Here is a 23553-nt window from a genome sequence, read left to right as displayed (position 1 = left end):
ATTAGGCTAGTAAACTGATCAAAGAGTTTGATTTGGGGTTTTTTGGGGTTTTGGTGGCAAATTGAGGAGGGCAATTTTGGGTGCGGGGATTGGACACAGTTTCTGTAGGGGGTTCCTTGGGGCAAGGTAGGAGACAGTGTTGATGCCTTTGATTGAGGTGGATGGTCAGGAATGAAAGGTGAAGAGCTAAAGAGAGCAAACAATAACTTTGAATTCTCTTTAGACAGTAGAAAACATTGAAATTAAACAAACTTAAAAGCAGAGCATGGCAAGCATGAATTCTTACTTTAACACTTCATTTGTTTAATGTGCGGAAGTAAAAGAAAGGAAATGAGTCACATAACAAGCTTACAAGTACATTGAGAAACACACCATCAACACATGAGTCCACAAGAATCCCAAAGAGGACTGCAAAACCCTGGTCTTCCTTAGCCAAAAATTGCAGAGATACAGTGAATAATACAATGATAGCTTCTCCCTCAAGAGTCCAACCATGAAAATGAGCAAGAAAGTACATAATATAGATGATCTAACCTCTTTCCCTGCCTCCATGGGTCGAGCTCACTATCCTAGGAGCTGTTTCAACCACTTCTAAACTAAGCACTACAAACTAGGCAGTCAAAACAACTTGCCTCTATAAACTAGGAAACCAATTCGTTCATTTAATATTTACCATTTTCATGAATGAATCTTCTAGAAATGTTACATAAGAGTAAAAGTGTCTAAAAAGTACAATAATTACATCAAAGAGGATCATAATTCACCCCAAAAAGTCAAACTGGGTCAAACTGCGCTTTTCTGAGCTGTACAGTGCATTTTTGGAAAAATCTGCCTGACGGGTCGCGCGCCTTTGGAGCCACTTTTGGGGCACTTGCAGGTGGCCAAATTGAGCAAAAGTAGGCTTGTTGGAAAGGTCTGTGAGTCTACTTTCCAACCCAACTGGAATTTTTGAATTTGGAGTTCATTTGCCCTGTCAAAAATCAAATCTCCCAAGACTGCTTTCTGCAATTCAAAAAAGTGGCAGAAAGTCATTTTTTACTAGTTTTTTGACTTTATGGAGGCCCAAAACTTCACCAAATCTCAAGTCCATCCATGAGCATATGTAACTTTGCATGACAAATCTGGAAATGCTGAGTTTTTGTCAAATGGAGTTGCCATGATGAAGGGTCGCGCGGGGGGTGAGACCCGTTAATGGGAAAAACCTGCAAATTGACTGAAAATGCCAAAATTCACCCAAAATTCTCAAAATTTCTTGGGATTTGTGCTGTGGCTAGGCTATTTAGTGCCTTGATCCTTGAGTGAGGCCTCAGCCAAGATACGGAGGGGATTGGGCCTCTTTCTCCGTTTTAGTGCCTCGGTCAACCGCCTTTGAAACATCTTCATCTTTTCCTTGCACACATGCATTCTTGCCCAGTAATGGTTCTTCATGTTCCTCAGCAATTTCTTCTCTTGGTTGGCCTTAGCCAACAGCCTCTCCAAGTGTGCATTTATCTGGATGAGCATGGACTCTCGGTCAGCAGGCAATGGATCACCGGGTCTTCTTCGGTTCAAGATTCGGTCACTACGAATCCTCCACAACTCATCAAGTGCTTGCTCATCTTCCAGCTGTTTGTTGCGCTGCTCGAGGTATGTGATGGTCCATTGTGCACCCTCTAATCTCCTCTGCAAGGCATCATTTTCAGCTCTGAGATGCTGAATGATCTCCTTTGCCTCTCGGCTAGGAGAACTGGCCTCAAGATCGACAAGCTCAATATCTGGAACTCCTGATGGCCCCTCATCAATCATGGGCTGTTTGCCCCTCCCTGGTACCTGTGCTGGTGAAGAAAGCGAGGCCCCTTCCACCTTATGTGGAGATAACACTCGTTGAGCTGATGATGAAGGCGAGACCCCTTCCACATGCTGTGGAGAAAGTACTCGCCGAGCTGCTGCAAATAAGGCCCTCGGGCCTTTCCGATAGGTAACCAGAGGTGAGGAGCTGACATGTCTAGTGACAGGGATGTCATGCTGCTGGGATGGTCCTCCCTCCTCGTGAACAACCTCAGGATGTGGCGAGGGTGGTACTGTGAAAAACTCACGAGAGATGAACTCCTCCCATGAGATGCCCTGCTGAGCCAACTGATGCAATACTACTAGCTGAATCAAACCATAATGGTACAGGCTCCTATACTGCTGTGCCGGGCTCATCCTCTGCAACATGGGCACCATCCTCTGAATGTTTTGATAGAAGAAAACAGGGATGTTCATCATCCTCACTCGGGTGAAGTGCATCAAGAGGCAAATATGGTATGAATATACCTGTGAAAATCTGCCGTCACAGGTAAAATAGTGCATGATGAGCCTCATCATGGGAGCATACTCGCTCCTGAGAAACCTGAATGGAAACACACCTGCCAAATGTCTCATGAATGGTGGCCGGACAAAAAGCTCAAAGTGAACATTATCCAACACCTTGCGCTTATTCCACACCTCCCCAACATTAGGTATCCTTGTGGCATGTGAGATCACCTCGGGTGTCAATGTAAAGTTCACCCCTGCAAGGTTGACATGTCCATCATGCAAGTGTAAAACAAATAGGCAAGCCAACTCTCTGTGGTGCTGAATCCGAGAGATCCTCTCACAAAACTCATAGCAAGACATATACTGGAAACATGTGACTGCCATAGGACAAGCCTGTAACTCTGCTAAAGAGGTGGGCTCCTCTCGCTTATGATGTCCACCCTTACCACCCTTATGAGGCCTTCTCTGTACCTCAATCTCTGAAGCTGATGACTGGTCATCACTTTGCTCATAGGTTTCGGTTTCTGACATTGTTTAAAGAGCAAAGTGGACAAACTGTGCTGCTGTTTCTGCCTGTAAAAAGCTGATTTATATGTTGTTTCAAGGGGACAAGGAACATGAGGGAAATGTTAGGGGAGGGACATTTTTACAAGGAAAATGGGAATACAAGTATACAACAGGGAATTTAGGGAAAAACACTGCAAATATTACTGCATATGCATCATTAAATACATGTGTTTACATGGGTATTATAAGGGGTAGGGTTAGGGCTTGATTTTTTATTTTTTAGGGAAAAGGGGTAGGGTTTATTTTCTTTACAAATTTAAAAGGGAAATTTATATGGACATACAGGGAAAATGAAATGGGAATGAGGAAAAATGATTACAAGGGAAAAAACCATTGAAACAGCAACAAACCCTAGCAAATTTTTACAAATTTAACATACAGCCATATGGAGCGTTCTCTCTTGCACAATTTGATCATTAAAAACACAATCATGATGTCCTTCAAACATAACCAGCAATCATTTCCAAGTTTGGAGAACCTACCTCAAGCAATTTGATGATTTGGAGGGTGCTTGAACGAATTTGGAAAGAGTTTGGAAGGGAGGTCGCTGACGGGTCGCGCGCCTCACCCAACGGGTTGCGCGCCTTTGACGGGTTGCGCCCGTTGAAAAACTGAACTGCGGGAACCCCTCTGACGGGTCACGCGCCTCTGACGGGTCACGCGCCTGGCCTGACGGGTCGCGCGCCTGTCAATCGCCCGAATTCGCTCAACTTTCACTCCTTTCACTCAATCACTCGCCCAAACTCTCTTGCAAGTGTCTTGGATGCACAATGAGAGTAAAAGTAGGGAGATTGGGTCTTTATAAGTTTCATTTGAATAAATTTCATGCTCAAACCCACTTTCTAATGTTTCTCTTTGACACTTTATAAAACTGACTTTTTGGTTTCCTTTGTCCTGAAAGTGACTCATTTAGTGCTTTGGCTTGATTCTTTTTGCAGGGAGATCATCTGAGGGATCTTGGCAAGGGGACCAGGGTTACATGCTGTCCACTGAAGTCTTTTGAAATTTCATCACTTTACAAAAATTTGAAAAATGACCTTGGCTTTAAAAACAGAGTTTTTAAATCCAAGGTGAAAATTAACTATACCAGATAAAAAATTTCGAAGAAACACCTTTACAATCATCCCTCTGGCTTGCTGAACACTTATTGACCTTCAGACACATGACCTTGTAAACATACTTGACCAAAACCCTAGACCTAGGAAATTGACCTCAAGACAAGACAAGACAAGTTTGAAAGAGCTTAATGACTGAAATGACCTGATCCAGTAATGCCAAGAGGGGTATAAACACACCAGCTCCTCCATCAGGGTTATGGCATGCCTAATGGGATGCAAAAATTGACACTGATGAGACACCTACATATGCAAATGCAAAGAGTTTTGATCGTTGATGGAGGGCTCAAGACCGACTCTAACACCTTCTTCATCTGATACGACCTTATCTGATTCTCAAGTAGCATTCTTCTCTACACAGAAGTATGCTGGTACAACTTCTTGAGAGCCTCCCACATCTCAAATGCTGTTTCCTTCTCGGCTATGTATGGTACTACATGATCCTTGACCCCATCAAAGATAATGCTCTTGTCCCTCGCCATCGCCTCCTTGTACCTGTCATTATCACTGGGGTCGACTGGGATAGCTATTACCTTCAAGGTGAAGTTCTTGACACGATTCCTGTCAAGTATGTATAAGATTTTCCCCTTCCAGACTGCGAAGTTCGATGCTCCGTCCAGTCTATCCTGGTCTCTTACTCTGTGTAGTGCCATGATGCTCCTCTACTTCCCTCCTGGAAGTTCTCTGTTCGACTCCTCTGAGTCTCTACTTCCCATCTGGAATTTCTCTTCTGGACTCCCTCTGAGTCTTGATTTCCCTCTTGGAAATCCTTATGCTGCTTGTCGAGATGCCCCCTACTCTGATCGTCTTGTGCAACCGCACCACTGATACGGGTTCCTCAGCTAGAAACCCTCGGTAGCAACTCCTCTAGCCTTGCTCTGTAAGGTACTGTTCTGACTATAGTACCTCACCAACTCCACTTTGCAATATTCTTGCAGCCTTCTAAACCCCAGCAACTGCTTATCTGTGGACTGCGTTAGCCCCTCTTTGCCTCACGCTGGCCTTGCGTCACCCCGGATGGGTCTGCGTCTGCCCTGGGAGGCCCTACGTCAACCCTCTAGCCCTCCGCGTCAGCAACACTGGCCTCTCTAGGGCTCTACGCAGCTCCCGACTAGCTCTGCGTGGCCCTGCGTGAGCCCTGGCTGGCTCTGCGTCACACTCCTTGGCTTCTGCGCTGCTAGAAACAACTTCTGTCACCTCGGGACAACTGTTTTTTGCTACTATTGCTACGCTCGGCTGATGTCTTTTAGTCCTCCTGTGATCTGCAATCACGCTCTGATACCATATTGAAGTTTCTAAGTTTACTTAGTTAGAAACTCTCCATGTACTTTATCTGATTTATTCCTACCTATTTGTTATTTTAAGTTATTTACGATGTAAATACTGAAAATAAACAGTAGTGCATGCTCAACATATTATAGATCAACAACTAAAAAGAAACAGAAACAAATACAACATATGACACCATTATTTTTTGACCACTGTCGCTAGAAAAACCCAATGTGGGAAAACCGGTGCAACTATCTGAGGGTTTTCTTATTAAGCAATAGCAGAGTACAATCTGGGTGCTGAAACTGGCCTACCCAACAAAGAATATTCTTGGCAGTAACACCTCTCAGTTTGAGACAAATCTCCTGGCTGAAACCCCGGATAATCCTTCCAACAGATCCTCAGCACAAAACTTCTCAGAAACCCTAGTGTCTGCCCAATCTGGACTGCGTCAGCCTCTCCTAGCCCAACGTTGACCTTGCGTCAGCCTATCTTGACCTGCGTCAGCCCCCAGAGGCCCTGCGTCAACTCTCTAAGCCTCTGCACTTAGCTGCCTCTGCAGTGGCCCTACGTGAGCACTGGCTGCTCTCGCGTCACTATCTCTGGCCTCTCTGTCTCTCTGTACTCAATGCCCTTCAGCTACTCTCTGATCATTGATTATATGTCTCTTAGCAAACCCCGCTCTAGAGAATAGAATGATTGATCACTCTGGTGTGTTCTCCAAGTGACCCTCAAGTCTCTTCTTATACTTTTCCTGTTGACATCTCAATGGCCTAGATTAAGTCCCTAATCAACGACTAAGATTAGATCTGGCTTGATCCATGTCTTTTGGACCACTCTAACACTGATTCATATTAATACACATTAATATTTTATTTTCCCTAAGTTTAGACTTAGGGACTCTATTAAAAATATTAATTATTTTAATATCACCTGATCTCTCTAGAATCTGCACAAACCCTTTCTGGGTATTGGAGATCTCATGTGCCCCAACCTCTCCACCAAATTTCGTGGCTAGAGCACATCCGATGTTACCCCAAATCAACACCAAAAATCTATTGAAGGAGGGGGTATTAATAGGTTCAAGCAACACTTGGCTAGGATAGGAAACCATGTAAAGCCATGTGGAGCTCCAAATGAAGTAATAGGGCATATTAGGGGATAATACCTTCAGAAGTTTGGGACTCAAGTCACTGAACCAATAGAGAAGTTTGTGACTCAAGTAGTTGCAATGTTTTGGAGTCGAGACTCAACCAACTAAAGTTTGATCATGATGAGAAGTTTCAACTTTCAAGTGATAATGTTGATCAATGGATCACTAATATCATATATGTAGACTTGTAGTAGGTCGGTGGCCCAATAGCTTGTAGGCTTTGTTTTTGGACTCTAGAGGCCATTTAGAGTCTCATTGATTATATATTTTGTTGTTGATATGTATTGCACTTGGTGCCATTTTGATATATTCACCTTTACATGGTATATATATGAGCAAACTTTGCATATTTTGTGTCTATTAGTTTGGAATCATGGTTTTAAATCTTAAAAATAGTTTTTTTCATTAAAAGTTTATTATTTCATGTGTTTTTTTAAAACTAGTTCATTGAGATCTAACCAATCCCATTTTTACCGGTTCTAGCTTGAAACCCGGTTTATTAGGTGGACTGATCCGATCACCAATTCCGGTTTTAAAAACTATGGTATCAATATGACTTGTATAGGAAGAATGGTTTGATAGATTGATCAACATTATGGACATTCATTTTCCCTGTGTCTTGTACTATCACTTATATAGCGTTATTATCCTGTGTCTTGTGCATTGACTTGTAGGCTTTGTTTTTGGACTCTAGAGGCCATTTAGAGCCTCATTGATTATATATTTTGTTGTTGATATGTATTGCACTTGGTGCCATTTTGATATATTCACCTTTACATGGTATATATATGTATTATGAACAAACTTTGCATATTTTGTGTCTATTGGTTTGGAATCATGGTTTTAAATCTTAAAAATAGTTTTTTTCCTTAAAATATAATTATTTCATGTGTTTTTTAAAAACCAGTTCATTAAGATCTAACCAATCCCGGTTTGACCGGTTTCAGTTTGAAACCCGGTTTATTAGGTGGACCGGTACAGTCACCAATTCCGATTTCTAAAACTATGGTGTCAATGTGACTTGTATAGGAAGAATGGTTTGATAGATTGATCAACATTATGCACATTCATTTTCCTTGTGTCTTGTACACTGACTTGTATAGGGAGAATGGTCTTGTGAGCATCTTTTTGTGTCTTGTACTTTGACCTGTATAGCACTTAACATCCTTGTGTCAAGTACATTGACCTGAATAGAAAGATTTGTATCTTCCTAGATCTTGTACCTTGACCTATATAGGGATTAACACCCCCGTGTCAGGTACATAGACTTGGATAAGAAGATGGAAATTTTCCTATAACGTGTACTATAACAAGTAACCTAAATAGGAAAATAACCAATCTCATGTGTCTTGTCCGTGATGTGGATCGGGTTGTAGTCCCTGAGTCTAGTACAGAGACTAGTATAGGAGAATGGGGTTAGAGGCTACCTGGTTGGATAGGAGCCTCCCAGCATCTGGTTCTAATCTCAGAGGGAGCTTATTATTACCATGCATGGATAAGGCAGTACTCTAGTTCTATAGGACTAGTTGATTGATTTATATGATGTTATCATGGTTATGAGACACTAGTTGATTGATGTCTCTTGGAGAGAGTATGCATGAAGAGTACCATGGTGATTTGGTACTAGGTGGTGATGTTGGTAATCCATTGATGATGTTGATCTAATCTTGGTCCTTTCTTAGAGAACCTTTCAAATTGAATTACCTCTTGATGATGACTATGAATACCTCCCTAGCTAAGAAAATGTAGCTATGGTCAGTCATCATGAAATAATTATTTTCATTATAACTTGAAAAACGAATTAATGTAGCTATGGTTGGTCATCATGAAATATTCATTTTCATTGTAACTTGAAAATTTTTTTATTAATTCCTTCTAGCATGTTCTTCATGGTCAAAATAAATTTTGTAAGCCATACTTTACATGGCATTGAAAGAAGAAAAATTGTAATTTTAAGAAGGAAAATTATTATTATTATTATTTTGTAATTTACAAAGGCTCTGCAAGTGCAAGTCGGCCCTTCTAGATGGTCAAGTCGGCGTGCCCATTCGGATCACTTTGATGGCTATATAAAGAGGCCTACTCGTTCTTCTTACTATTCACTCACCTCTCAAGTGTATCTTTTCATCCTACTCAAGCGAAAGTGTTTTAAGGAGCAATCTACAGTCTACTCAAGCAAGAAAGTCTTCTTTCTCTCTTTCTCGCTAAGTTCTACCTCATTGTGTGACATGTAGTAGTGATCCAAGCAAGGTTACTTGGGAGCAGGGAGCGACATTTTCAAATGCTTTCGATTCAGGAGCGAATTTTTATATAATATATACTTTTATGTATTTCGATGCATATATGTCAACAAAAGCATGTAGAATGATGAATTAGATATAAAAAACATAAAAACATGGATTGAACCATATAACATTAATCATCTAGAAGTTATAATCTTCATCAACCATGTCCACAAGTTAGTAACATACAACATATCGAGTTTCATGATTCATCAATCTTAAAGTTTCAAGCTTTCAAAATTCAATATATAACATTTGTCATCATTTATGACTAAAATTGTACTTGTAACCGTTACCATTATGAAGTAACCAAACTATAACAAAGAATATCTAACATGAAATGAAATGTTTCAACTTTCAACTTTCACGAAGCATCATATTCATAATTCATTACCAATTAGTTATAAATGCCAACTTCAAACTTAAATTGTCATATATTGTTTACAAAAAATACCACCAAAAGTTGTATTATTAGCACATTATTTTATTTTTGGGGCTTATGTAGGCCAAGGAGGCTAATTTGAACTCCTAAGTTGTGTATAAATAGGAGTAAGACGAGTTCATTTCTCATCATCACTTTGGTTTGGATCTCTTATCTCTCTTGAGATTTTCACACTTTTTCTAAGTATGAATTGGAGATTTATGGATGAGTTTTGATGTATGGATATTGGTCTATCTTCTCTTAGAGCTTCTTTATTGTCAATTGTGAATGGCTGGATATACTCTATTACATGTAATTACGTGCTTTTGAGGTTACTCTTGTTTACTTTTGTCATATATGTTGGACTGGGATTTTTGTTGTTCTAGGGCATAATCGCTACATGCATTTACTACTTAATATTGTAGAATTTGTCTCTATTGTAGCATTTCCTTCAATGTATGGACCATGTAATAGGATCCAAATCTCCTAGGGGTAAAATTTGACCTTGACAAGCCATTTCTCTTGCACATCGAAGTATAAAAGTTGCAAGGTTGCTTCTTCTTGACCTAGAAGACAAACAAAGTGATCTTGAGGCCTCCTTGACTGGGAACCAAGAAATCCTACTCTTACTCAACATAGACTCCATTCTCCCAAAGATTAAGGCATTGATCTACGAGTGGTGGTCACTAAAATCCACATTTTCTCACATCTTTCTAGGACTAGCCATATTGGGGTGACTAGGGCATCAATTTCCTAGCAAGCTAGCCATCAAAAAAATTCGATCTCCTAGGGTCTCCTGCATTGGCCTTTCCTCTAGCCCTCCTCCAATTTTGAAGCCATTCCAATAATGGAGTTGGAAGAAAAGTCAAGCCCTAGCTTCGGGATCAAAACTTGCCTTTCCATCCCCAAGGCTAGTACCTCATAGGGTCAAGACAACATCTTCAAGTGAAATACCTTTCTTGATCCTTTCCCCCACCTTGTCTAGGGTAATAATATTATTGGTTGCTTCATACCTTCGTCGCACCGTAGACCGGGTCCACTTGGCCCAGTGTGGTCCCACTCTTTCAAAAGACCATTCTTCAAGAACCATCCGGGATACCAATTCTAACAAGGATTTTAGTGATTGGGAAACTCCTTTACAAGCGTATTCCCATAAACCTAATCCTCAAAATCCCATTCCTTTCCCTATAAATACATAGTACCTTGCTTAGAAAGCAAGCAAGCTCCATCCTTCAAACTTTCCTGGGAAAGAGTTTGGGTCACTCATATCAATTGACTTATCATTCATTAGTGACTCCATATATATCGGGTTTCCTCCCATCGGTGAAAGTCCGTAAATAGAAGGGAGCCTTAGCTGAGGTGACAGTGGGCTAAGTCTCCATTTGTTGCCCTTGGCCTAGCATTTGCCCTTTAGGGATCCCCCTTAGGTCCCCTGCTTGTTTGTGTGGTAACAGATCCTACGTTAGATAATCCTTTCTCCAATCTCAAGTTGGTTGAAAATTCATCTTCAATTCAAGTCTCCTTTTCTTTAGGTTCAACACCATTGGAAACTATTTCACATATACATTAAACAGTTGGATTCAAATGTATGATGGTGTCCAGCTCAAAGAACTTAACCATTAACAATACCTTTCTCTAGTGTAGTTCGATTTTATTTCGTACTTTATAAAGGAGAAATTTTATTGTGTGTTCAGCATAATAATTTTCCATTTCATAACTTAAATTCTAATAGGTAAGGTAAATTCTGGTTGTGCAATGAGTTATGAGTATTATGGATGTATTATTAATCAATAAATAGTTGTATCCTTATCTTTGAACATTGAAATATTTACATTCGATATTGATGTTTCTTGGACTCTCTCTTTCTATTTCTATTTCATTGTTGTATTCAAGACATTTTAACAAATATGCTCTTTAATCTTTTCTTGTTGCTGTTAGCATAGCTATTGGAGCTCCTTCTGCACTCCCACTTTTTGTAGTATAGGTTTACTCTTTTAGTCCCATTGACCTATTTTTACAGTCATTCATTGGACATTAACAAAATTATCTCATCTATCTATCTCTCTGTTGTTTTCTCATTTCCTAAAAGATAAAAGCTGCCATTGCTGAAACTGTAGCCATTTCATTTTGTGGTAACTTAGTTCTTCATCCTTTTTTATATCTTTTTAATACAATATTTTGGCATTTTATCATTCATCATAGTTGCATAAATACATTTCATGAGCACTAGCTCTTTCCCTGGAATTCGTGACCATATGGCATAAACTACGTTGGCTCTATCTCTATTGTTTATTCTTTCTTAATCAGTGAGTTCAGTTGGTAATAATAGCCCTTGATCACAGTTTTAAATTATTGGGGCAAGCTAGCAAGAGAAACCCTTGACAACTGCCAGTTACTAGTGAGTTTGCTAGAAATAACGATCCTTAATTAATTATATTAAATGAGCAATGATAGATATGGAAAAATGGTGGAATCACAAATTAGTGAATGGAAGATGTGTATCTGGGACAAATGAAGGTTAGAGATAAACATAAAGTGGAATTGGTCAGACAAGTTTCAGCCTGATGAGAAGTTTGTTGATCGACATTTTATCCCCTCAGTTGAGGTATTCAATGGAGCATATGTGCTACGAATTACACAGAGCCTAAGTGTTTTTCATTGTGCAATAACATCCCTTTGACAGTTGTATCACACATATAGGGAGGTTGGTCCTTAACTCTAGATATATCATATATCCCTTGGACTTCTTGCAATACTATTTCCAATTAGTATGCCCTAAACGAGACAAAGTTGAGTACACATATTTCTTTGTGTAATCATGTCCATTGTTGTATTCAAGACATTTTAACAAATATGTGCTTTAATGAATCCAGCCCATTTGTCCATATTCATGCAGGATATAAAGAAAATCGCAGAGGAGGCTGTACCCCGCACTGCAGAGAACTTAGTACTTGCCCTTGGTGCTCTGTGCATGGTGAGTGTTTTTCTCCTTTTATCTGACTATGATAGTCAGGTATTTTGTGCAACTTGAGATCATTGTTAACAATTTAACAAGTTATCAACACTAGTACTTCTCTATAGAAGTCTGCTTATTTAAATGTGTAAGTTGCTCTGTCTAGCCTTTTATTCCTAATGTGCAAAACATAAAGTACTTTTTGAAGTTTTAAATTTCAATCATCATGCAAATTCTTTTATGGATGCTAATTGTTAAGCTTTGAACTCGTTTTTTATTTCTATTGATTTAGAGAAATTTGTTGGTGAGATGACATCTGCCCAGTTCTTAGAACATGAGAAAACATGACTTACTTTTCTTGCTGCTCCTGCTCCATTATTTTTTTAGGCATTTACGTTCTTTCAATTATTTCAGCTAAGAAATCTGTGCATAGTACAGAATTTTGACAGTTGTAATAGCACTTGCAAGACCGGTCAGCTTGTTTAATCGTAACAAATTATCATGGCCTTTTGTCAAGGGCACTGACTAACTATTATGGCTACTCTTTTGTATGAGACTTGATGCTCACAGTCTAATCAACCTTTCTGGTTGGGCTGAATTGTGCGAACGTCAGCATGTCACCTTGGTGTATTCTTTTACAATGTCAACTGTAGTTATCCATAGCCTCTCTATGATAAAGGGTGTAAAATAATTAACTTGCTGAGTGGCCATCCATCAAACCCCACACTTCATCTTTCAAATTCTAGAACACCTATTGGAATGGGGTCCAAAACAAGGGTTCAGTCTAGGGATTTTATCAATGGATGTGGCAGTTTAAAACAGGGGAATAATGTACTAAATGAAATCAACCTACTGAAGCATAAAACTATCCTTGGTTGCCTCGAAGGGAGATGCTACAGCATGTATAAAACTCAAAACCAAAACTCAGGTGTCTGATACCATATGATGATCTCTATATTTCCCAGTCAACATTCAAATATTTTATTTAGCTCATTTCCATTTCCTTGGTTAGTCATCAATTTGTGTTAGTATGCTTGTCCATGTTTATTAAGGCGTGCTTTCGTTGCTATTCTATGAAGATTTGAAATAAAAATATTTGTCAGCATAAAAAAAAATCATTTTGGTTAACTTTCACAATCATTTTCATAAAATTTCAGTATGTATGTGTTCCGTTAATGTCTTTCAGGTTTTGCCTTCCTCTGCACATAGCGTGACTCCAGCTGCAACAAGGTTTCTACTGGATTGGTTGCTTCAAGATGCTCATGAATACAAGCAGTGGTCTTCTGCAATTTCTCTTGGACTTGTGTCTACTTGTTTACATGCTACAGATTGGAAGCACAAACATGGAATTATTGACACACTGTTAAAGGTAAGAATAGTGACAATGGCATGCATCCAGTGATGGTTTCAGATGCATTGCTGTAGAATGGCCACACTTTATTTTGATTAAATGTTCCTGCATAATTTTGTTGTCATTCTTCACTTTTCTTGATTGTTATGGTTGTGAACTATACTGGAGATCTTAGGAAACCAGAATAGGTCCATATTAATCTTGGATCTATCAATCACAAGAAGTATCAAATCCCTGTTGGTTCAAAGCTTTTATTATGGTGCAAAATTTTCAGGCAAGGTTTGCACCTTCAGGGATTTGAATTTTGATCTATCTCAGAGTTTGATAGATCCTGGATTGGATTTATACTGGCATTATTTTTCTAATTTAAATAAATCAGATGGTGTTATTATAAGAAAATGTGAATCAGTCAGTAGCTAACAGTGATATGAGCTATTTAGTGTCGAATATATATGAAGAGTTTATTTAGTTGATATTGTCATTCTTTCATTATATTTTATCTGCCTCATATATGGCTTCAATAATGTTAATTATTTATTTGCAATACTATATGGGCTGACATATGATGATATCAGTGGTACACATATTACATCTCCCTGATACTGGACTGTAGAAGCACCTCTTGGTGCAGTTATACCCAAATCTATATTCATAGTAATATTAGTTTTATCTGAGTGTCTATGTATGGCCTATTTTCATTTCTTTGAAAACATAAACTAACTTCAGTTGACTGGATGCTGGTAGTGCTATTCTCTTAGACAATAGTGTGTAAAAATTTTCCCCAAATTAGACATAAACTCACACTGACATGATGGCAGTCTTCAATTTTTATGACTACTTCTGCTCCTTAGGCTCTTGTGTAGGGAATATTACTACAATTTGTGTGAGGAACCGAGGCAATATACCCATACCATCTTGAAATGAAGGTACTGGTATAATCTTAATAACATTTTTGAGTGTTGAGAAATCTAGGGGCAGCAAGTGTAGGAGATTTCTCTTCTTTTTGATAACTGCTTGTGATGTATTTTTACTTTTCTTGATTTACTTCTTTCTTTTATTATAATTAGTGTTCTCTATCATCAAACAACTACCAAAACATAAAGAACAATGAGACAATAGGACACAAGATGTAGGCGATCAGCCAAGGCCAAAACCTCTCCAACTTGAGAGGAAAACCCACCAGAATTCTTTCTCTTCTTATAGACTTTCAATTGACAAATTCCAAGACCTTTGACCCTGTTGGAAAATGTAATTATGTCCGGTCTTCAATAATGTACTTGAGTCATTATGTAATGTACTTGTGAAAAGAATAAAAAAAAGAATTATTATTATTATTACTGTGTCTTATTAAAGCATGGGTTTCATGTTGGGTCACTATGTTTTAGGTCAAAGTCCCCATTTTGGACTTCTAGGATTTATTCAGAGTCTATAGAATTATTGTACATTTAAAGAGACCCTTCTTGGGCTTTTGAATCATGTAAAATGGTTAAGTATTGGTTCAAATATGAATTATGTAACCTCCACACCATGTCGGCCCAAGGGAAGATCAAGTCGGCCTAAGTCCCTATTTGACCCCACAAGAAGCCTATAAAAGAAAGGACATCGAATTCATTTGGAGCATTGCTTCTTATTAAGTTTGAATTCTCTTTACTGGGCAGAAGTGCACAAATCTCTTGTTGTTGGGTAGAAGTGCGAAGTTCTCTTGTTGCCAGGAAGCCAAAGTGAATTCGAACTTCGGTGAGTCTAAGGAGAGAAGGAAAATCTTCGCACTTTGTATTGGGAGATCGAAGTCTTCCAAGTTGGAATGTTGTATAAAGCTATTAGTTGCTACATAGTCGAAGTTGCTGGGAAGAGGTTGTTGATTTTGAGTAGCATCGTATGTGCTCTAGCTCCGAAATTTTGTGGACAGGCTAGAACACATGAGATATCTAGAACCCAAAAATCGTTTGGAGAAATTCCACCCGGATGAGGAATTATTAAAATAATTAATATTTTTAATGAGTTCCTAAGTCTAAATTTAGAAAACTAAGAATATTAATGTGTATTAATAAAAATATGGGTGAGAAGGTTCTAAGTGACAAGGATCAAGTTGTTTTAATCTTAGCCATTGATTAGAGATTAGATCACGACCGTTGATTCATCAACAGGAGAAGTATAAGCGGAGGCTTGAGGGTCAGTGGGAGATACACCAAGAGATCAAAGAGTTCGATTTTTCTGGGGCGAGGTTTGCTAAGAAAATCAAGCTAGTGGTTTGAGTTGCAGTTAGGGGCAGTTCAACAAGGGAACTTCAGTTCGAGACCGAAGAATACATAGCAGAGAGGTAGAGCAGCGCCAGGAGAGACAGCGCAGGCCCCAGAAGGGCTGACACAGATGACGCAGAGGGCTGGCGCAGAAGCTGTAGAGACTGACGCAGACACTTAGAGGCAGTACTAGGGAGATTCTGTGGGGCAAAGAAGTAGCAGATCAACAGTATCAAATTTCTGAGCAAGGGATGCTCACTGACGGGGTGCTGCAGTTCCAACGCAGTGCTTGGAGCAGCCATCTCTTTCCAGCACAGGGAATAGTCGAAGTTGCTGTGGGGTTTGATCATTTGTTTGCTGAATTTGTCGAAATATCTGTCTCTGGATAGAGGTACTACTGCCAAGGATATTCTCTGTTCAATGAGCCATTTCTGGCACCCTAGTTGTATTCACGAATTTGCTTAATAATACAAACCCTCTCTATGCTGCACCAATTTTCCCGAATTGGGTTTTTCCGGGTATGTTTGTCCAAAAATAATGGTGTCCCTTGTGTTATTGTCTTAGTTTATTTCAGTTCGTGATCTGTATGTATGTGTAGGTTGCAATAGTGTTTACATCGATGTTTATGTCATTAAACAACCTGTTAACGCAAAGAACAAGTAGGAGATGTTAAACCAGTAATTGCAGTAGGGGTTTCTGATGTGTTAGAATAAGGAATTTTCACATGGTATCAAAGCGATTGCAGATCATAGGCGATTGAAGACACTAGCGAAGAAATCCGAGAATTTGCAGCAGAGAGACAGCTGTTCCGAGTGACAACGATGTTTTAAAGCTGAAGAGGCAAAGGGAAAAGTGATGTAGAGGCACACAGTGCCTGTGTCAGCACTCTGAGCCAGCTGGAGGTGACGCAGTAGCTGGGAGGAGCCCACATAGTAGCTGCGTCAGCCGTCAAGGCTAGCGCAGAGGCAAAGGGGGGCAGATCAGGCTCATGCAGAGCCACGTGATCTTTCTGAGCCAAGAAGGATTAATGCAGTTGGCCAGGAGGAGTTGATCTAGTCCACGCAGTGATTGCGCAGAGCCTGAAGGGCTCAAAATCTTCAAGTTGTCGGGGCTACAGAAGCTGAGTAGATTTTCAGTTTGAGGAGCTAGTGGGACGTTGTTTCTATTGGTGCAGAACAATGTCTAAGGAGACTGAACCAAGGTAGAGGGAATCACTGCCTTGACAGATTTCTAGCCAAGAAATCTAGATCCAGGTTGCAGCAGCAAAGGAGGATTGGAGAGGAGCGATTCAACAGTTGGTCGGAGGATTTTCGAGAGGGAAATCAAGACTCAGAGGGAGTCTATCGAGGAGTTGTTCCTTAGAGGGTTTCTTGTGCTCAAGGAATCTAGATCCAAGTCTTGATGGGGCAGCAGCGAAAGAGGGAGAAGAGAACTAGTTCGACATTTTAGTGGCAGAGATGGCAGCCACATCTCCAGGATGGAGGTGGGGTGATTCAGAGCTGTAGTTCGAAAGAGCTACAAAATAAGGGCAGGATCCTTGAGGTGCCCAAACTCTTGGATCACATACGGCTACGGGAGCCCTTAACGACAGTAGCAAAATGACGGGTGTCGGTTGGAGCAAGGTGTGATGGAGCGACAATGGCAGAGCTAGAGTGCCAAAGTCTGAGGTAGCGCAGTGGATGTTGTAGCAGTGCGAGAGGCATAGAGCAATTTGCAGCAGCACAGTACCAGCAGAGGTAGCTTCAGCGTCACGAGGCATCCATACTGACCGACATGTCAGTGTTTGGGGGATTTTTCAGTTACTTACTACTCAGTAACTAAGTTGCAGTGCAGCAGTTAGTAGTGGTAGTGCTATGGGTAGCATGATGTAGCATTATGAGAGGGAGTTGTAGTACAAATGCAGCAGTGGCAGTGGCAGAGTCATGGGCAGCAGTACAGGAAGTAGCGGTGCAGTGTGTTGAAGTTTCTAAATTTACTTAGTTTAGAAACCCTTCATGCACTTTTTCTAATTTATTCCTACCTACTTGTTATTTTCCTTTAACAAGTTATTTACAAAGTAAATACTAAAAATAAACACCAGTGCATGCTCAACATATTACAGATTAAAAACTAAAAGAAACAAGAACAAACACACCACATGACACCATTATTTTTTGACCAATGTCCTCGGAAAAACACAATGCGGGAAAACTGGTGCAACTATCTGAGGGTTTTCTTATTAAGCAATATCAGAGTACAATCTGGGTGCCGAGGCCCGAAATTGGCCTACCCAACAGAGAATTTCCTTAGCAGCTATACCTCACAGTTTGAGAGAAATCTCCTGGCTGAAACCCCAGAAAATCCTTCTGGAAGCTCCTCAGCTCAAAACTGCTCTGCAACCCCAGCGTCTGTCCAATCTGGACTGCGTCAGCCCCTCTCTGTCTCACGCTAGCCCTGCGTCAGCCCCAGGAGGCCCAACATCAGCTTTCTGGGCCTCTTTGTCAAACACGCTAGCCTCTCTGGTGCTCTGCGTAGCACTTGGCTGCCTCTTCGTGGCCTTGTGTGAGCCCTTGCTAGCTCTACATCACTCTCCTTGGATGCTGCGCTGCTCTCTCAGCACAATCTTTGCCTTCTCTATTTCTCTGTACTCAATGCCCCTCAGCTACTCTCCCGATCACTAATTCTATCTCTCTTAGCAAACCCCGCTCTAGAGAATAGAATGACTGATCACTCTGGTGTGTTCTCTAAGTGACCCTCAAGCCTCCTCTTATACTTTTCCTATTGACATCTCAACAACCGAGATTAAATCCCTAATCAACGGCTAAGATTAGCTCTGGCTTGATCCATGTCTTTTGGACCACTCTAACATAGACTCATATTAATACACATTAATATTTTATTTTCCCTAAGTTTAGACTTAGGGACTCCATTAAAAATATTAATTATTTTAATATCTCCTGATCTGTTTAGAATCTGCCCAAACCCTTTCTTGGTATTGGAGATCTCATGTGCGCCAACCTCTCCACCAAATTTCGTGGCTAGAGCATATCTGATGGTACCCCAAATCAACACTCCCTCTTAGCGAGGACTGTGCTCTAACAATACTCCTCACTAAGTATTACTCTAATCATTTGGCATTGGTACCTGTGTTGATCCTAGGCCTTCGTAACGAACATCCTCTGCACTGCTGCCTCTTGTACTGTTGCCCATGGTTCTGCCATTGCCACTGCTGCATCTGTACGACAACTACCTCTACATCCGTGCTGTTGCTGGTCCTTTCTCCCAACATTGCATTTGCATTGCACCTCCTCTCATCATGTTACATCGTGCCGTCCACTACTGCACTGCAACTCAGTTATTGAGAAGTAAGTAACTGATCTCCCATCTGAGCTCCCTATTGGGCTAGAGACACCCATTAATGCTGAAGCTCCCTCTACCGCTGACAAGTGCTCCCTCTCTGACCTTTGCGTTGCTGCAACAACTCCCTACATCTCGCACCGTTGCACACCTCGCTGTGCCTTCCTGCACTAGTGCAACACTCCTGTGCCTCTCGCATTGCTGTAGCCTGCTACCTCTGTGCTGTTTCGGGACTCTTGCACTGTAGCTCTCTCGGCCGCTCCGTCCGCATCTATCTCTACCCGACTCAGCGAGTCCTGCTACTCTTGATTTGGGGTAGCATTAGATGTGCTCTAGCCACGAAATTTGGTGGAGAGGTTGGGGCACATGAGATCTCCAATACCCAGAAAGGGTTTGGGCAGATTCTAAACAGATAAGGCAATATTAAAATAATTAATATTTTTAATGGAGTCCCTAAGTCTAAACTTAGGGAAAATAAAATATTAATGTGTATTAATATGAATTTGTGTTAGAATGGTCCAAAAGACATGGATCTAGCAAGATCTAATCTTAGCTGTTGATTAGGGACTTAATCTCGGGCGTTGATATGTCAACAGGAAAGGTATAAGAGGAGGCTTGAGGGTCACTTGGAGAATACACCAGAGTGATCAGTTATTCTATTCTCTAGAGCGGGGTTTGCTAAGAGAGATAGAATCAGTGATCAGGAGAACGACTAATGGGCATTGAGTACATAAAAGGTAGAGATTGTGCTGGGAGAGCAGCGCAGCAGCCAAGGAGGGTGACAGAGCCAACAAGGGCTCAGACAGAGGCAGCTAAGTGCTGCGCAAAGCACTAGAGGGGCCAGCACAACTGACACAGAGGCTCCTAGAGCTGACGCAAGCCTAGAAAGGCTGATGCAAGGCCAGCGTGAGACAGAGAGGGGCTGACATAGTCCAGTTTGGGCAAACGTTGGGGTTGCAGAGCAGTTTTGTGCTGAGGAGCTGCCAGAAGGGTTTTCCGGGGTTTCAACCAGGAGATTTCTCTCAAACTATGAGGTATAGTTGCTAAGGAAATTCTCTGTTGGATAGACTAGTTTCGGCACCCAAATTGTACTCTAATATTGCTTAATAAAAAAACCCTCAGATAGCTACACCGGTTTTCCCACATTGGGTTTTTCCGGGGACATTGGTCCAAAAATAATGGTGTCATGTGGTGTGTTTGTTCTTGTTTCTTTTAGTTGCTGATCTGTAATATGTTGAGCATGCACTGGTGTTTATTTTCAGTGTTTACTTTGTAAATAACTTGTTAAAGAAAAATAACAAGTAGGTAGGAATAAATTAGAAAAAGTGCATGAAGGGTTTTTAAACTATGTAAACTTAGAAACTTTAACATGGTATCAGAGGGTGATTGCAGATCATAGGAGGACTAAAAGACATCAATCGAGTGGAGCAATAACAGCAGAAAACAGTTGTCCCGAGGTGATAGAAGTTGTTTCTAGCAGCGCAGAAGCCAAGAAGTGTGATGCAGAGCCGCGCAGAAGGAGCCGAGAGCTGCGCAGAGCCTCAGAGAGGCCAGCGTTGCTGACGCAAAGGGCAAGAGGGCTAATGCAGACCCATCTAGGGTGACACAGAACCAGTGTAAGGCAGAGAAGGGGTGATGCAGAACCAACGTAAGGCAGAGAAGGGTTGACGCAATTCACAGAGAGGCAGTTGTTGGAGTCTAGAAGGCTGCAAAAATATTGCAAAGTGGAGCTAGTGAGGTGTTGTAGTCAGAACAGTACCTGACAAAGCAGGGCCAGAGGAGTTGTTATCAAGGGTTTTTAGCCGAGGAACTTGGATCAGCAGTGCAGTTGCACAAGACGATCAGAGTAGGGGGCATCTCAACAAGCAGCAGGAGGATTTCTAGGAGGGAAATCAGGATTTAGAGGGAGTCCAAAAGAGAACTTCTAGACGGGAAGTAGAGACTCAGAGGAGTCGAACAGAGAACTTCCAGGAGGGAAATATAGGAGCATCATGGCACTACACGGGGTAAGAGACCAGGATAGACTAGACAGAGCATCGAACTTCGCGGTATGGAAGGCCAAAATCTTATCAGTGCTTGATAGGAATCGTGTCAAGAACTTCGCCTTGAAGACAATAGCCATCCCAGTCGACCCAAATGATAATGACAGGTACGAAGAGGCGATGGCGAGGGCCAAGTGCATTATCCTTGACGTGGTCAAGGATCATATGGTACCACATATAGCCGAGAAGGAAACGACAGTTGAGATGTGGGAGGCTCTCAAGAACTTGTACCAGCATACTTCTGTCCAGAGAAGAATGCTGCTCGAGAACCAGATAAGGTCGTATTAGATGAAGAAGGGTCAGACGATTAACTCCTTCCTCGAAGGACTGAATGAGATCCGAGATCAGTTGATTGCTATAGGAGCGACATCGGATCAGGAGTTTATGGCGAGAACAACCCTGAATGTTGTCTCAGAAGAGTGGGAAGTGTTTGTCCAGAGCATCTTGGGCAGAGGGACTCTCCTACCTTGGGACGAGATGTGGTTTGCTCTTCGCCAGGAAGAGATCAGACAGCAGTCAAAGACAGGTAGCAACAACAAAGGGATCAAGGTCATGCAGGAGCAGGAGGATGTGGCCCTAGCATCTGAGGGAAAGCAGGAGAAGCGAAAGAAGAAAGATCTCTCCAAGATCAAGTGCTTCCACTATGGGGAGATGGGTCATTATGCGACCCAGTGCCCAAGGAAGAAGAGTAAGGGAGAGTCTTCTGAGACTAAGGCAGCGCCAGCACGGGCAAAGAAGGATGTTTTTACAGACAATGACTATGCCACGAGCGCACATGCACCACTTGAGCGGAAGTGGGGAGACATCGAGCTGTAGTCAGACGGACTACAGGCGATGAGGGGCAGGATGCTTGAGGTACCCTACCTCTTGGATTAGACCTTGCTACGAGAGTCCTGAAAAGGAGTAGTAGGACTGACTGAGTGGGTAGAGACGGATGCGGATGGAGTGGCAAAGAGAGCTATAGTGCAGGAGTCCCGAGACAGTGCAGAGCTAGCAAGCTATAGCAGTGTGAGAGGCAAAGGAGTGTTGCACCAATGCAGGAAGGTACAGCGAGGTGTGCAATGGTGCAAGATGCAAGGAGTTGTTGCAGCAGCGCAGAGGTCAGAGAGAGGGAGCACTTGTCAACGGCAGAGGGAGCTTCAGCATCAGTGGGTGTTTCTAGCCCAATAGGGAGGTCAGTTGGGAGATCAGTTACTTCTCAGTAACTGAGTTGCAGTGGGTAGCACGATGCAACATGATGAGAGGAGGTGCAATGCCTGGAGAAAGGACCAACAACAGCACGGATGCAGAGGGAGTTGTCGTACAGATGCAGCAATGGCAGTGGCAGAACCATGGGCAGCAGTACAAGATGCAGCAATGCAGAGAATGTTGGGCAGGAAGGCCTAGCATTAGCACAGGCACCGATGCCGGATGATCAGAGTAATACTCAGTGAGGAGTATTGTTACAACACAGTCCTCGCTAAGAGGTAGTGTTGATTTGGGGTAGCATCGGATGTGCTCTAGCCACGAAATTTGGTGGAGAGGTTGGGGCACATGATTAATATTTTTAATAGAGTCCCTAAGTCTAAACTTAGGGAAAATAAAATATTAATGTGCATCAATACGAATCTGTGTTAGAATGGTCCAAAAGACATGGATCAAGCCAGATCTAATCTTAGCCATTGATTAGGGACTTAATCTCGGTCGTTGATATGTCAACAAGAAAAGTATAAGAGGAGGCTTAAGGGTCACTTGGAGATTACACCAGAGTGATCAGTCTTCTATTCTCTAGAGCGGGGTTTGCTAAGAGAGATAGAATTAGTGATCGGGAGAGCAGTTGAGGAGCATTGAGTACAGAGAAATAGAGAAGGCAGAGATTGTGCCAGAAGAGCAGCGCAACAACTGAGGGTGACGTAGAGCCACGCAGAGGTAGCCAAGTGCTGTGCAGAGCACCAGAGGGGCCAGTGCAGTTGATGCAGAGGCTCCCAGAGCTAACGCAGGGCCTTTTGGTGCTGACGCAGGGCCAGCGTGAGATACAGAGGGGCTGATGTAATCCAGTTTGGGTAGACGCTAGGGTTGTAGAGCAGTTTTGTGCTGAGGAGTTGCCGGAAGGGTTTTCTGGAGTTTTAGCCAGGAGATTTCTCTCAAATTATGAGGTATAGCTGCTAAGGAAATTCTCTGTTGGGTAGGCCAGTTTCGGCACCTAGATTGTACTTTGATATTGCTTAATAAGAAAATCCTCAGATAGTTGCACCGGTTTTCCCACATTGGGTTTTTTCGGGGACATTTGTCCAAAAATAATGGTGTCATGTGGTGTGTTTGTTCTTGTTTTTTTTAGTTGTTGATCTGTAATATGTTGAGCATGCACTGGTGTTTATTTTCAGTATTTACTTTGTAAATAACTTGTTAAAGAAAAATAACAAGTAGGTAGGAATAAATCAGAAAAAGTGCATGAAGGGTTTCTAAACTAAGTAAACTTAGAAACTTCAACAACTACTCCTCTTCGGGGCTACCATAGCAAGGTCTAATCCAAGAGGCTGGGTACCTCGAGGATCCTGCCCCTCGTCG

The 23553-nt window shown here is 41.6% G+C and overlaps 1 protein-coding gene across 1 annotated transcript in view; it reads left to right on the top strand.

Annotated features, from left to right (window-relative positions):
• RST1 (ARM repeat superfamily protein) overlaps positions 1-23553 on the top strand; it is a 486537-nt gene that overhangs the window by 293200 nt on the left and 169784 nt on the right. Inside the window, exons 18-19 of the mRNA XM_089458753.1 lie at positions 11981-12058; positions 13224-13406. Coding sequence (XP_089314879.1) covers positions 11981-12058; positions 13224-13406 — 261 coding nt within the window. The remainder of the gene's footprint in view (positions 1-11980; positions 12059-13223; positions 13407-23553) is intronic.

Source organism: Pinus tabuliformis, chromosome 7 (genome assembly GCF_031772625.1).
Source record: "Pinus tabuliformis cultivar Carrire ecotype Pingquan chromosome 7, CPIR1, whole genome shotgun sequence".
NCBI classification, from domain to species: Eukaryota; Viridiplantae; Streptophyta; class Pinopsida; order Pinales; family Pinaceae; genus Pinus; species Pinus tabuliformis.
The sequence above is the reverse complement of the archived record's forward strand: the minus strand, read 5'-3'. Positions and strand labels throughout refer to the sequence as shown.